Raw genomic sequence first — 16,740 nt, 5'->3', positions numbered from 1 at the left:
TTTTGGTGTGTGGTTAGATCTGTAGAGACTTAGGTGTTGACTCTGCTCACTTGATGCCTCATGTTGGACGTTGTGATTGCAATTGCGGTTAAGCTCCAAAGCTTGTTTGTGATGTGTTTATATAGAAATAGTTGTCGCCTTATCTTGTTCGAATCCAACTAAGTATTGGTTTTACAATTGTACCCGAAAATCAATCCATGTTTGACTTGGATCTCCTTCTTTCTTTGTATGCGCGTCGGAATTTCCTTTTCCTACTCCAACACTAATTGCATGATGTTCAACTTATGGTAAGGATTCCATATAGTTGGACTCTGAATCCTTATAGAATAGAAATAAGTCAAATTCCAATTCTTCTCGTTAGTTATGAAATTGCTCTTCGACAGTCTATAGTGTACCGTGATAAGGATCAGTTCCTCTGATGTTGTGACTGCTTCACTGAATTCTTTAGATATCTGTCTGGACTTCTGGTTCTTTAATGCCTTCCTTATAACTCCCTTGTACTTGATTGTCTTATGAATGCATTGTTTGCCAAATCATCAAAACATCATTTTAAGCTCAACAACATTACTGAGTCAGCTGCTACTCAACACTTAATAAGTAACACTATAGTAAATCCAATACCTGAAGCACTGAATCATTACGTTGCATATTCATTTTTAGAGATAACACAAGTCAAACTTTATAAAAAGCTGAATAGTTAGCACAATTATAGGTGCAACTCGTTCAATTGTAATAATACTAAATATATAAGTCACACACATAACACTTCTAACAATCAAATTCATGAACAAATAACTAAAAAATAAAGGTAGAGGTTTTAGGTATTGTTGTAGCTGATATGCAATTGTTGCACGAATCCAGCATTGTGTGCTAAGCTTCATCTTTAAAATTTCCGAACCCTGTACTATGTGCTAAAGTTTTACATGTTGGGAATTTTTAAGTTCCAACACAGTGTGCTTGAGTTTCACTTGTAAAAGCTTTGAACTCCAACATAATGTATTGGAGTTATCCTGTGTTCAAGTAAAGGGTCTTTGTTACATCCCGTATTTTGAACGTCGGATTATTTGTAAGATGGGGTGGGGCCCACACGTCAAGATTTTTTTTGGAACATGTGACAAGTCATATGAATCACATATGTGAAGTTAAACACAACTCAAGAAGGACCCTTGGGCCAAATCAAAGTGGAAGCCCTCTAAACTAATATTTTTAAGAAAACGTTTTCGGGTGATCTGACTTCTAGGGGCAAAAACGGTATTATAAGTTTAGAATTTGGAAAAATACCAAGAAATAGAAGTTGTAGATAATTGAATTAGCTTTCCAACCATAGGTCGTGGGTTCCCAGGTGACGTCGGTACAAGGAGATATGGACATTTTAAGGTCGAAAGGTCAGTGGGCTAGGCTCAACTAGGGACCAACCGGGTTGGCCCAAAAAAAAAATGAAGAGAAAAATTAGGCCCAAAAGAGGGGTGGCCGGCCATACAATGGCCCAAGCCCATGGATTCTAATTAATTTCCATGTGATAATTAAATAAAAGGGGTCATTTAGTTGTCTTGAAACATATAGAAGTTTCAAGAACATTAGAAGAGGAGAAAAACAAAAAAATGAAGAGCAAAGGAGACATGGCATACGGCCATGCTCTCCAATTTTTGTCCCTTTGAAATCTTCTCCCAAAAATTATTTTCTTGTGGTATTCCTACTAATTCAAGGGTCCTTTACAACTTGGTGTAATTATTTTGGAAGAAAGAGCACTTGTTTCTTCAAGTTGACAACTTGGTTAAGTGAAGAAGATTGTAGAAAAAGGTAAGAATTAATTCCTTTTTATTATGTTATGAAGGTTGGTTTATGTTTTAGTATGTAGAAATGAGTAGAATTTATGGAAATGTGGAAGTTTACAAAGTGGGTTTGCATGTGTGCATGTGTATGTAAGGTTGTATAAATAAGATGAGTTGAATTTTATGTTGTATTCTAGTTGTAGTTGTGGTGGACCTTATATTGGAAATGAAGAAAATGGTTCAAGTTGGCATGGAAAATTATTGGAAATAGTTATAGGAAATTATGTGATTTTAATGAAGTTTTTATGTAATTATGGAAGTGGAGTTTTAAATGTGAATTATTATGTTAGTTGGTGAATTTGGAAGGATAATAGTCCATATTGACATGAAAAATTGGTTGTTAAGTGGTTATGAGAAGTTTTGTGATTTTATGGTAGATTTATGTAATTATGAAAATGAAATTGTTAAGGTGCAAATTATGATTATGGTTGATGAAATTGGAAGATGGAAATATGTTATGAATATGTAGATTGAAGATTAGAAGTTTTGGATGGATTATGGTTTTGGTGGAAAGTTTGTATATTTTGTATATCTTGTGAATATTTTGTAGAAATGATATGAAATGCTTCCGAATTATATTGTAATGATCTTGATTAGTAATGGATGTAAAAACATTGAGATTGGTTTGGAAATGTGAAGTTGGAATGAAAGCTATTGCATTATGTTGGAAAGAAGACTAGTTGTGTTATATTGTGTTTTGTAGTCATGGTTGTTGTCATTGTGTTGATAGTTTGGCCGGGTTGAATTCCCGGATTGTTGTTGATAAAAATTGGCTAAGTTGAATTTTGGGGATGGTGTATTTATAGGGGAGATGCTGCCCAAATTTTTGTAGACAAGTATTGGTTAAGATTGAAATCTTAAAGTCTTACAATTAACATTTGGTAATTGTGACCAAATTGTAGATTTTGGCGAACTTGAAACTTGATTTTGGAGACGTGTATGAAGCGGAAACGGTATGTAAGGCTTCACCCTTCCTTCTATGGCATGTCTTAGACATAATAAGTTGGATACAAGCCTCGGGGACAATTCTATTCTCCGGAATCCGCACCCAAAGTTTCCCCTTTTTCATTCAGTAGAATTGAATTAAATATTGTATGAAATGTTGAAAAATTGCCTAAACATCTAGAACTTGCACAAATAGGACCCGACTACCTTAAAACTCTCACAAGTGACGTCATGAAATGTAACGTATGTAAATCGTGTACGCTACCTCATTCGGCCCGAGGCGGGCCCGTTGCTCCCGGATTATCCTTATGGTTCTGTTTGACTTACTTTGAGGTTGAATCCAAAGGAAACCTTTGATCCTGATTCCGTTACCAAATGACAAGTACTATAACTATTCTAACGAGAATACTTCTATGACGATAATGATAACGACGATGTTAGAAAAGAGAATATGCCTATGATAAGTATGACCAAAATGATTCCATGACTAAGACTTCTAAGCTAAGGATTCAATGTGAAAATGAAGGTGATAAACTAGTTCTTGAACCTTATTTCTATTTCCTAGCTATGACACTATTTTCTAAGGATTTCAAAGCCTATGAATTGACGTCTATGATGCCCATGATTTCATTCTATGTTTACTTCTAATGCTATTCTCCGTTGGTGGCCTCGCCTTAAAATACTTGTTCCTTCAAGGTGAGACAAAGCGACCACGATTGTTCCATAATGTAATCGGAGGTCACCGACCTTACGTCACTCCGATGGCTACATGATTTTTCTTTGGGCTCTCTTGCATGCTTATATGACATATGTATATAAGATATGTATATGAACATGGGATGGGGGGAAGGTATACATGGGGGAAATGGGAAGGGAAACATGTTTCATTGCCACCTGGTCAGCTGGCTTATCATCCCGGACGCGGGATGCCCGGACGCGGGATATATGGGCGAGCCGACGTATTTCGGCGCTATGTGGGCGAGCCGACATTGTTCGGTGCTATGATATGACATGATATGCTATGATATGACACGACATGATATGACATGATATGCTATGACATGACACGATATGATATGATATGATACGATACGATACGATATGATAAGACATGATATGATATAAGTTCTATTTTCTATGTCTATGAAAAAGAAATATTTTTACAAAAGGAAAGACAAGCATGCATGGTACTCGCCCTCAGCGGCACTCATATGTACAAGTCACTCTTTTATCCTATGATATGTTCTACGTTTCCATGCAGTTATTATTCATACGCATATTTCTTACTGTGTTACTATTTATGCCTTACATACTCAGTACATTACTCGTACTGACCCCTCTTCTTCGGGGGCTGCGTTCATGCCGCGCAGGTACACCCAAAGGATGCGAAGTTAGCATAGAAGATGTTCCAGCGGAGTTGGTAGGCTCCATTTGTCCTGGAGTGCTGCCAAGTCAGAGTATATGTACTATGACGCTATGTTCGAAGTTAGAGACTTTGCAGACAGAGTCGTGGGTATAGAGTGTCAGCTTTGTAGACGGCTTCGCCAGTCAATATGTTATTATGTTTCATGCCACGGGTCCCACATGATGATAGACTTTACTTATAAGAAAAAAAAAATTGGAGAGCTTGCTGTGTATTTGTTTCTTAATTGATTCACAAGTTTATATGTGTAATAAGAGTCAGCGGGTTCGCTCGGCTCCGAATATGGGGTCGGGTGCCCATCACACCCTAGTAGGATCGGGGTGTGACAGTCTTCCTATCAAAATTTTATTTTCTCATTAAAAAGTGGTTATTTCTCAATTATACATATTTCCAATAGTGAATAATATTAATAAGCAGTCCAAAAAAAGTCATACCAACTAATAGTTAGTGTAAGTTTGGACCTTTTTTTGAGTGAATTTGATATATTACGTTTTAAAATCAAACGTGTCACCTTTCTAGATATATTAAAGGTTATATCTGTCGGGAGAGTATATCAAAGACTAAAATAATCCAATCCACATACATTAATAGCCATATTTTCTCGTCAGATTTTCCGCCAGCTTTATGAAAATTCATCGGGAATTGTTTAATTAGTAATTGTATTTATATTAGGGAAAATGTTCAAATTTCCCCTTTACTATGCTAAAAGAATCGACTGTACCCTCCGTTATACTATCTGTACGAAATACCCCTGCGCATTACCTAAATGGTTCAAATATACCCCTCCTCTGTTATTGCTATTCAAGGTGGACACCCAATCCCACACGACATTGACATTTTGATGAGGTGGACGCCACGTAGCATTCTACCTCAGTGCCCCAACCCAATTTACCCGTCCTTCCACTTGTTCTTCTTCCCCTTCACCACCATTATGATGTTATAAAATTTTGAAACTTCAATCATTATAACAACGCTCCAACAAAAATACCTTAAATTATTTCTTCTCTGTAATAAGAGTACCACATGTGTATTCCTCCCGAGAATTAGGGCTCTCTCTGACCATAGCCAACCGTTTGTCATTTGCCTTTTATAATGAAAAAAGTACTAAAAGTTGGGATATTAGAAAGATATTATGCAAAATGTTTGATCAAATAATAAGTTTTTTCTTTCTTTCAGCGTGATTTAGTTTAGTTTAGATGCTGCTCTCTTAAACAGAATATCAATTAACCTATCATAGATTTAAACCAATAACCTTTCAACAAATACATAAATATGGAATGCCCATTTTCTTTCTTTCTTTTCGAGTCGAAATGATTAGACCCCTGTGACCTAAATACCTCACTAAATATTTTGTATAACGAGATGCAAAATAAATAGTGACTGTAATGAAGATGGAGGGAAATGAAATGTCAGCAATGAAAGAACAAGTGAATGGGATGGGTAAAATGGGGGCGTTGAGATGGCTTTTAATGTGATATCCACCTCAGTCAAATATTAATGCCATTTAGTATTGGGAATCCACTTTGAACATCCCCAATAAATGAGGGATATATTTGAACTAACGATATACTTTTGTACAAAATAGTATAATTAAAGGGTAAGATGTATCCTTTTGGCATAACAGAGGGACAAATTTGACCCTTTTCTGTTTAAATTAATTGGAGGGTTTTGGTGATGTGCAAATGAGAAAGTGGGAGGCGGAATATATATATATATATATATATATATATATATATATATATATATATATATATATATATATAGAGAGAGAGAGAGAGACCCTAGAGAAGAGATGTGGGTGAAAGTGAAGACTTGAGATTGTGAGATATATACTCGACAATGGCTACTAGTAGTGAGATAGTAGTAGAAAAGTCTCCAAATGATAAGCGTTTGTACAGATACATACAACTCCCTAATGGCCTTTCTGCTCTTGTTGTTCACGATCCTGATATCGGACTTCCACAACATGAACATGATGAAGGAAGTGAAGACGACGAACATGATGATGATGAGGAAACTGAAGATAGCGATTTTGATGATGAAGAAGAAAGTGATGCCGCTGATGATGAAGAAGAAGAAACTCAAGGGAGTACTAAAGCTGCTTCACAGAAAAAGGTCAGTTTCTATTCTATTTCATTCAATCAAGGGAGTATATGTTGCTATTCTTATTTGGTTGGCATTTTGCAGGCAGCAGCTGCAATGTGTGTAAGAATGGGCAGCTTTTCTGATCCTAATGAGGCTCAGGGTCTTGCACATTTTCTTGGTTAGTTTTGTATTACATTACTTATTAATAAAATACTTTGTCCTTCACAAATCTTGAACCCCAAGACAAGCTGATTGATTATATTGTTCATCTACTTAATTGCTTGGACATCTACTTAATTTCTTCATAAATTAGGGTGTACTTTTCAATAGTACTTGACCGGGCTAAGGGTTTCTCTAATCATTAAATGGGTGAGGAGTGTTTCGGGAGGGGGGGGGGGGGGGGTTGAATGGATTAGCAAAGCACGGTAAGTCTTGTAACTGACAAAGGAAGTGAAAGGGATAAAGATGAAACAGGCATAGTGGACAAGCCAGGTATATTTTTCTCTTATTAGTTTTTTACTCTGTTGTTTTGACTTGCGGGAATAGTGGAAAAGGGCATGTCTAATTCTTTGTTGAACAAAGCATGTGGAGAACTTATTGTGTCTGTAAGTGAAAGGAGGTTAAGTAGCCTTTATTGAGATTCAAAAGGTGGAGACTAACTAATATTTGTGGACAGAGATCTTAACAAACAAATTAAAGAACCGAGAGCTGCCTGATTATTTACCTTATAAAAAAAATCAAGAGTTGCTTGGCCAATTTTTATGCAGTGAGAATAGTAGTGGGAGAGAGAAGGAAAAGTAAAGGACTTTGTAACTTAAGCCTAGTTTTATGATGAACAGAAAGGAAATTGTTGTGGAACTATTTGGATATTATGGGAAGAAATGCCTTCTCTCTTTCTGGGATAAAATCCTTTTGAGTGGCTGAACTGGGGGAAAATTGGTATGAGATTATGGAATGAGGAAAGGAATTTGTTCACATAATAGCATTTGACCAGATATAGGGTCAAAGAAGAGCAGGCTTATTATCCACCGGATTTCGAACCATGCGCCATTCACTTTTGTGGATTTCTAGGTAATTAAAAAACTTTGGTTCTTTGCAACTGCATGAAGTTGTTTCTCAACTACGTAAATGCTGGCTTCGAAGGAAAAAAGGAGTATTTATAGCAGATGGAAGAATATTAGTCTGCTTAATTCCTGTGTTGTCTTTCAAAACTACAACTATTTTGAAAGATATAATAGTTATTTTTAGGCAAATATACCACTAAGCAGGCAGCTTAGTGGTTTACTATCATATATGAAAACAAATCAAGTATTACAAGAAAACAAAAAACAGAAAGAAACTACGCTTATGAAAGCTGGAAAACTAGCAACTAGTATAGATTTTTGACTATGAACTGCTGCTAAGATTATATTCTTCCTTTTTCCTTTGGCTAATATCATGTAACAACACCTCAAGCTCTCACCAGGTACCATTAATCTTACGCCATGCTGAGAATTACTCAAAAGAGAAAGTAATGCCTGAATCTCACAAACAGTGCATGCAGTCGTGAACTGTGATGGTTGCTTTTTCAGTGCTGATGAACTCCTCTGCCTCTAACATCTGCTTCTTCTGTGTGCTGCTCTTATTTTGTTCTTCTTCTTGGCTAACTGTATGTTTCAAGATTACCATGTATTGACTAACTTTCAATAGAGTGAGCAAAGCTAATACCGCACGTCGAAAATCCGTCAATAACATGTCAAAAATTAATTCATACAACCTATCCTGCTATTCATTTGCGCCTCTTTTCTGTATGTTCTGATCCTAAGATAGTATTTGCCTTGTCTAAACTAAGAATCCTACTTCCTGCACTTGGCAGTTCCAGAGAATGTATTGAAATTAATTTCACCTGCAAAATCAAAAGCAATATTGGTTAAATAATCTGCCATGGTGTTGCCTTCTCTGAAGATATGCTGCACAATCACATTAAAACTATTTAGCATCTGGTTGATCTTGTCCACTTCCATCACAATATTCCAAGGTTGTTCCCAACTCCCCTTCACCACCTTCTTCATCATCATAGAATCAGTTTCCAGTATTAAAGGATGCAGCTCCTGCACCAGGCAATGTGTAAGTCCTTCCAGTATTGCTCTAGCCTCAGCCACCAAATTTGTTGTATCATTCAACTTCTTGGCCCTAGCATATACTAGATCTCCTTGACTGTCCCTCACACAAAAATCAAGAGAGCTTGGTCCTGGATTGCCTCTTGAGCCTCCATCAGTATTGCATTTGTACCAGCCTTCATGTGCACACTGCCAAGATACTGTGTTTGTTACAATAAGAGGTTTGTAATCTTCTAGGTACTTGATCATGTCAGGCCAGTGGCGGAGCCACATAGAGCCGAGGGGGTTCATAACCCCCTCGGCGGAAAAAAACACTGTTTTTACAAGGTTAAAATGTGAACCCCCTCGGCGGAAAAAAACACTGTTTTTACAAGGTTAAAATTATTTTTTATGTATATATAGTAGATGTTGAACCCCCTTAGGCTTCTTCGTATGTTTACTTTTTTATATTTTGAAACCCCTCGGCGGAAATCCTGGCTCCGCCACTGTGTTAGGCCATAAGGAAGGTATGTTTTTCAACCATGGACATATCACCTTTGTTAAATAAAATAAATTGTTATTCACCTCATGTACCACTTTCTAGGTACCCTATACTTTTGATTGTTCCTCCCCTTCCACAGTTCCCATACTACAAATGCTGGCACTGCTTTAAACAAAGGTTTAAGCTTAGCACAACAGTCTGCTTCCTACCATGCTATTTTTACCTGGTGTATGTGAGCCATGTGCACATTCAGTCCTGCTGCCGATAAAAACACTCTCCAAACCCCTGTTGCAAAAGTGCTTGTCAGGAACAAATGTTGAATTCTTTCCTGTTGTGTTTGTCTACTTTGTGCTTCCACAATCTCCATAGAAAGAAGGAGATTTTGAATGATACACCTTTGTTCCACATATGCTTCAAAGCAGGTTCAGCGGTGGCTTTATTTATGATTATATTCCACGCACTACTGATAGTAAAGTTACCTGTGCTAGTAGCCATCCACCACGGTCTTTCCCATTAGCTTCCAGTTCCTCCACACGAATATCTGCTTTGATATGATCTACTATATCATTAGGGAATTTTGTTGTAACAATCGATGAGAGTAGTATTCGTGAAAGGAAGGAACAAATCTACTGTTATCATTAAGGAGATTGGACTAAGTTTGTGGCTGGCTGGATTATGTTAGTAAAATCATCAAATTGGTGGAGAAAAGTTTGTGCCTAAAGGAGATGTCTATGTCTTATGAAGTGGAGTTATGTCCAAGTTGCTTAGATAACACGTTGGCAAATTGATAAAAAAACATGTTGGCTAAGAGAAGATATCAAAATCTTAATAGAAGGAAAATGCAGTAATATATTCTTAGTTGACCAAACACCCCCAGATTAAGAATAGAGTACTTGGATCGTGGTTGTTTTGGTGATTCCAGTCGCTGAGAGATTAAAATTTGGGCCGATAGAAATTGAGAAATTTCAGTGGGAGTTAAAGAATTGAATGTAATTTTTTTTCATGTTTGAATATCCTTGAAGAAGTGAAGTGAAAAGAATTAAAATGGCTAGCTGGGGTTTCAAAAATCTTGATCAACATCTTTAATGGTTCTCGCCAATCAGTGTTTTTTACCGCAAAAATTGGCATCTCGATCATGTATGGAAAAATGGCTTGGTTTTCCAACTCCTCTTTCGTTGGAGAGCATTTTCAAAGTGATTGGTGACACTAAGTGGCTTTCTAGAAATGGATTAGAAGATGGCATGGATTCAGAGTTGCATTGTATGAATTTAGATTTAGTATTTCAATATAGGTGGAATCAATATCTTGGTTGGAAAAGCTAGTCGGCATGTAATTTTCGATTTATCGAAGGCGTGCATTGGAAAACTGAAGGCTGAGCCATTGACTCTCACCAATAATTCATCATTGTATTATAACATGCATACGTGATACCTATCAAATTTGCTGCCTAATTCAAATTTTAAGTATGTTAGAAGGCCAGCTTGTAAGGGACCTCTAATTTTATACCTGTCGGGCCTCAGCCTTTTGATAAGCAGACAGAGAGAAAAAACAACCTAGTAATTTCTACTTAAAATGTTTCTCAAGCACGGTGTGATAATCAAAACTTATTTACTGGTGCAAAGCTACTCATCCATGTTAAATTGCCGAGCCTTTAAATTTTACAGATTCTCCTCCATTAATTTCTAAAACACGTTCGAAATTGAGATGGAGGCCAAAAGCCTTAATTAAATTCACCTTGTCAGAAAGCTACAAAATTCATGTAAATGCTGGGAATGGTGGAAATCAGAGATGCAACAGTTTAAAAATCTGCTCATTTGGATGTGTACGTCCAAGATATCTCTGTTGGATAGGATGAAAATTTATTTCTGGATAATGTTGATGGTGAAAGAGGAGAGTTGGATCCGATCCTTCACAGAGATAGTGTTCCATATAACAACATCAGAGCAAAAAGAACTCCATTCACTTGTGAGTAGGGGTGTGCATAGTTTGGATAAACCTGAAATCTGAACCGAAATCCGAACATATTGGAATTACATTTTGAAAATTTCAGATTCTGGATTGGATTTCAGATTTCATTTTTAACATTGTTGGATTTTGGATCGGATTTTGGATTTGGAATTTCGGATTTTTGGATATCCGAAAACAGAATTTCTTATGAGTTATACCTTATATTTAGCCTACCCGACTATCCATTGGATATTAGCGCATTACTTATATGTCCAATCTAATAAGTCAAATATACCCTACTCATTACACATCAACCCATATATTCAAAAATATTACTAAGTTCAATATGCTTGAATTTGTTAATTTTAAAGATGGCTACTTTTTAGATTTCCTTTTTGTTGTCATTGTAAGTATATTCTATGTATGAGATGATTTTACCAAATTGGACTTGTTAATTCATAGGATCAGTGCTTCCATTGGATTCTTGAAAATGATTTTATTGTTGTATGAATACTTTATTTGTATGATTGTGATAGCAATGAGGAACTATATATTAAGGCAATTGAGTATGAATATTTTATTTGGTTGTCATTTTGTAAGAAGAAGAAGAAGCAATTCAACTTATGCCCCGAACCAAAAATCCGAATTATCCAAATCAATTTATCCGAAACTGAACTTAAAAAATCCGATCCAATCTGAACGTATTTGGATCAAATTCGGATTACATTTTGCGAAATCCGAAAATCGAAATTATAATCCGAAATGTGCTAAGCCCGGTCCGATCTGACTGATGAACATGCCTACTTGAGAGGGTAAGATACCACAATTTTGAAGAAGAATCTGAAAAAGACATGCAATTGACTCTTATGCTATACTCATGCTTCCATGTATGAAGGTGAAGCTCACAATTCCAGGGATAGTTTAAATAACCTCCAATTTGAAAACTAGCTTCTTGATTTGTTGTTACGAATTGAAATATAGTCTACAAGATGGAGTCCTCTTCTGAAAGCTCTATGCCAAAAAAGAATAGTGAGACGGAATTGAAACTACTTGAGTTCAATGTCAATTATGGCGAAGTTGGAAAAATTATGGCAGAGGAGAAGAAATGAGCTTAAAGATAACCAGTCGGAACGTAAGTTGTTCGACGATAAAGAGAAACAAATACGGTCAAAGAATGGAATGCATATATCAATTGTTTCTTGGAGAAAAAGTGAAGAGTGTTGATTATTCTTTTATGAGGCAAATAAGGGTCGATAGATGGTGGACATCATGGAATTTTGAGGTAATGGTGGGGGTATTATAGTTTTCTAGAATAAAAGGTGGAAATGTAATGATAAATTGTAGAGTATTCATTTTGCTAATTCCTTTATCAAAGAACTAAAGTCTGGATTAGTTTTATGTTTATTGATATATATGAACCTGAGATAGGGAAAAAACAAAGAGCTTTGGCATGAATTGGCTGCTATAAGGGGGTTGGAAGCGTTGTTGTGTGTTGTTGGAAGGGATTTAAATGTCACAAGTTTTAGTGAGAAAAGAAGTGCAAGAGCCAACATTTATGGGAAATTTCTCAAAAAACATTGGAGAGTTATCACTAATAGATCGTCCTTTTCATGGTGTGCAATTTACTTATTTCAAAGATGAAGATGAATATTTCAATTCAAGGATTGATAGGTTCCTCATTTCCAATGATTGGGGTGACTTCTTTAAGTATATAAAACAAAGGGTTCTTCTAAGATCTTGTTCTGACCATTGTCTTATTGTCCTATTCTGAGTGTGGGAATTGGTAGAAGGGAAAATGATTTTTTAAATTAAAAATGTGGTTGGAGCATGAGGAGTGTGTTGATTTAGTTGTTAAAGGTGGAATTGTTATGAGATACAGGGAGACAAGATGCTCCCCTAGCGAAGAAAAAACTGAAGCTAGACATCAGAAAATAGATCAAGGAAGTCCTTGGCATGATTGGAGACTTCTTACGCTCCACTATTCAAATCAGTAGGGATTTAGATTCTATGAAGTCTACCCTTATGAAGGAGTTGGAGAAAGCTAAAGAGACATCTTTGCAGCAAAAGTCGAGAATCTTTGTAGCCTTTATTGGGATATGGCAACACATCTTGGTTGGTACCTGTATATTACACTAGGACTATAAGAATTGTAAGATGATAAGACTCTATATTCCATTGCATGTATTGTTCTATGCCTGCTTTTGAAAAACTCTGTTGTTTCTTTTCTGCCACAGTTACCAAAAAACAAAGATGCTTAAATGGATGATGTTCCATAAGCATTTTAGTTGTTTCCTTATTTTCTCCTAATGCCATCTCCGTATTGCTACTTTCAGTAATGCTGGAACCACCCATTGCACCCAAGTATTTTTTCTGATAAAGTAATAAATTTCATGAATGAAGGGTTAAAACACCCCTAAACATCAATGTAAAAAAAAACACCCCTAAACAAAGTAGTATACAAAAAAGAAAAAAAACTGACAAAAAGATATGTTTTTTTTATTACGACACCCTATCTTCTGTTATTTGCACCCCAAGTATATTTAGGAACAAGGTCCAAACCTCCCATGAATATGAACAACACGATAGTAGGTCTGCAGGGGATTCATTGTCAGATTCGCACAAAAAGCATCTACTGCATAGTTTAATTCCCCTCACAACTGTCAAACTCGATCGATGTTCCTTTGCTGTTGCTCTATGAAATTATAGAATTAGCTTGGAAACTATTGAACCTTGTTTATTTTGAACTCCTCATTTTTTTGGCTAGACTTTTTGCACTTGTAACCCTTTTAATGCAGGCCATCCTCCATGGCTTCAGGCATAATCTATTGAAGCTACATCTTTAGAATTATATATCGCACGCCCTTGGCTTAGGACCCAGAAAAGGTTGTTTTAATGACGGTGTAGATAAATTATTCATATAAAAATAGTCCAAATAAATCATTGACAATTTGAACAATTGATGGTTCTTTTCCGGATGAAGTGCTTCGTACCAAGTCTCGGAGAGTCTCCTCTCCTCACTTAGGCAATTCATGCCCTTTTTCCTCTTCGGGGAGAATCGTGTGTCTTGAATGATGTTTATATAATCATATTAATTAGGTGGTTTTCAATGACTAATGTGCTAAAGTAGTAGGAACCATAATTGTGAAGAGCTAATAAACCACTGGGGTTAGAGTCTTGAGCTTTAGTTCTTGGCTTCTTTCTTAAATGGTACCTATCTTTCTATTGCCAAGTTAAATTATTGCAAGATGCACAATTCATGCATGATCCTTTAACATATTGTTTAAGCTTTGAATGGAAGTTGGATTTGTTATCTTGGTGATTGAGCTCATGAGACACTTGAGCAAAAATATGAATCTGTTCATGAAAATTGAAGTAGCATCTTACACATTGTTTAGGGAGAAGGGAAAGTGAAATATCCATCTTCTTTTATTGGTAGCTGAGAAATTCATGACAGCCAGTATGTGCATGACTTGGAACTTCGCAGATAGTGGGTGTGCCCCTTTAACCTTCTTTTGAGCATTTACTTGTGAAATTCAAGAAATTCAAGAAAATCAAGAACACATAATGAAAGATGAAGAATATCAAGAAATTCAAGAAAATCAAGAAACACAAGACTGAAATTCAAGAAAAAGAAAAAGTCCAAGAAGCTCAAGTTTGAAGATTACTTCCAATTCTTGTTTCTTGAATCCTTTTCTAAATAGGTTTCTTGTTTCTTGATTTTTATTTTAGTAGGATTTAATTTCCTATCATTGGTAGGACTTTTATCGTAGATCTAGTAGGATTCAGTTTTCTTTATTCTTTTCCTTGTAGAATAGGGATTTTACTTTCCTTGTTTTTAGCTATTTCCTTTCTAGAGTAGAATAGGGATTTGTAGTCATAAAAGAAGAGACCCTAGGCCTATATAAAGGGTTCTTATTCTTTGTTAAACACTATTCACGTTTTTAGCATAAACCTAAATTTTGCAATAGAGTTATTCTCTCTATTTCTTGTTCTTTATCCTTGTTTTTGGTTCCAAGCAAGGTGGTGATAGTCTTTACCTTGTTTTCAGTTGCGTGTGGTGTTTCTTTATCACGTTAATTGATTTCAAGTGGTGACTTAGGAACTTTATTTGTTCTTGATCATTTAAGAACGCGTTTCTTGATTAAAATTCGTTCTAGTTCATACACAGAATCCTAATTTTCTTTCCATCGTTGTACCCTCAATATTTATTTGTTTTAAACGATTCAAGAGCCATTTTTATAGTTCAAATCGTCATCTTTCTCCTCGTCTTGAAATCACATAATTCCGAGAAGTATAGCCCGATTTACGTCTGTTTCTTGAATTCTGCCCATCAATCGCTTCAAGAACAAGATCCTGGTCGATTGGTTCTTTGTTAACTCGAAGAATCACATCAGAGTGTGAGGAGGAGATACTAGTTTTCTTTTGTTCCCTACTTTTTTTTTTTTCATCTTCTTGCCTTTCTTCTCTTTTAAACCACGCTAGTATGAAAATTTCTTAGTATAGTCTGCAATTTCTTTTTTATCTTCTTTTCCTCCTACCCAAGCCAAATATTATTCCAAAATTCAATTTTCTCATTCACCAGTGTCAATAATGCTGAAGAACATATCACAAAACTGACTTTGGTAATGTGCATTTTGATATCATTCGTTTTGACACTCAAGTAATCCTTCTTATTTGTTATGCATTCAGAACACATGCTATTCATGGGAAGCACTGATTTTCCTGATGAAAATGAGGTGCGTCATTCTTTGCTTGCTTTTTGTATATACTTTGGTGTCCTCTGATTATTTCTCAATCTCACTGAAAAAATTATCATCCGCTCAAACCTTTGCAATTTCTTCACATCTCATGCTTTTGTTAAAGCATTAATAAATACGAGTCCATGGCTTAGAGGAATGAAGTGTCAATTCTAGCAGCCAATTCGAGAATGTGGATCTCAGTTTGACTCTTTTATTTGCTAGTATGATAGTTACTTGTCCAAGCGTGGAGGGTGTTCAAATGCATACACAGAAACAGAACATACCTGCTACCATTTTGAAGTTAAGAGGGATTGCCTTAAGGGCGCACTGAGAAGGTAAAATGCATGTTTTATGTCTCTTTTAAGTTTATGAGCAATAGGTGGTTACCTCGTTATGTGTCCTTTTCAGGTTTTCTCAGTTTTTTGTTTCACCTTTGGTTAAAGCTGAAGCCATGGAGCGAGAGGTACTAGCTGTGGACTCAGGTATGCTGTACTATAATTTTCTTAATCTCACTAACGCAAATCGTACCCAATTCAGATGCTGTTATTTGACACTTGTGTTACAGAATTTAATCAGGTCTTACAAAATGATTCCTGCCGCCTGCAACAACTACAGTGCCATACATCTAATCCTGGCCATCCCTTTAACCGGTTCTTTTGGGGTAAGTTTACGACATCAAAATCATCTCTGTTTTGTCTTTTCCTTTGGATGTAATATTTTAATATATGAACTGTCCTTTTATGCTCTTGTCGTGATTTTTGAAGGGAATAAGAAGAGCCTTGCTGATGCGGTGGAGAAAGGAGTCAATTTGAGGGAACAAATTCTAAAACTATACCATGATAATTATCGTGGTGGATCCATGAAACTGGTTATTATAGGGGGAGGTAACTTTTTTGCGATTCAGAATAAGGAAAGGAACTTCAATAAATAATATTTAGAAGTTATGTTTAGCTAAATCCACTTCAAGGAGGTTTTTGTTGGTAGATGACAATTTGATATAGAGTATTAGTTTCTGTAATCTGTAGAAACTGGTCTCAAGTACATACTGGCCACATTGATGTGGATGATCTCCACTCTAAATGCTCTTTCATTGTATCTGAAAATTTTCTGGTAATATGTTCATGATATTTTACTTTAGATGGTCCTCAGATAGTTATGGAAGTAGCCGCATAAGTTTTCATTTCGAAGT

The 16,740-nt window shown here is 36.0% G+C and overlaps 1 protein-coding gene across 4 annotated transcripts in view; it reads left to right on the top strand.

Moving 5' to 3' along the window:
* Positions 1-5,954: 5,954 nt before the first annotated feature.
* LOC132644096 (nardilysin-like) overlaps positions 5,955-16,740 on the top strand; it is a 30,284-nt gene continuing 19,498 nt past the window's right edge. For 3 of the 4 annotated variants that reach the window (XM_060360651.1, XM_060360652.1, XM_060360653.1), the window contains exons 1-7: positions 5,955-6,315; positions 6,388-6,463; positions 15,502-15,548; positions 15,774-15,886; positions 15,960-16,033; positions 16,117-16,212; positions 16,316-16,435. In XM_060360651.1, the coding sequence (XP_060216634.1) occupies positions 6,040-6,315; positions 6,388-6,463; positions 15,502-15,548; positions 15,774-15,886; positions 15,960-16,033; positions 16,117-16,212; positions 16,316-16,435 (802 nt within the window). In that variant the 5' untranslated portion in view covers positions 5,955-6,039. The remainder of the gene's footprint in view (positions 6,316-6,387; positions 6,464-15,501; positions 15,549-15,773; positions 15,887-15,959; positions 16,034-16,116; positions 16,213-16,315; positions 16,436-16,740) is intronic. The other variant, XM_060360654.1, reaches the window with a different exon arrangement.

The sequence above is a fragment of the Lycium barbarum genome, chromosome 6, assembly GCF_019175385.1.
Source record: "Lycium barbarum isolate Lr01 chromosome 6, ASM1917538v2, whole genome shotgun sequence".
NCBI classification, from domain to species: domain Eukaryota; kingdom Viridiplantae; phylum Streptophyta; class Magnoliopsida; order Solanales; family Solanaceae; genus Lycium; species Lycium barbarum.
This window is presented reverse-complemented; position numbering and strand designations above follow the sequence as displayed.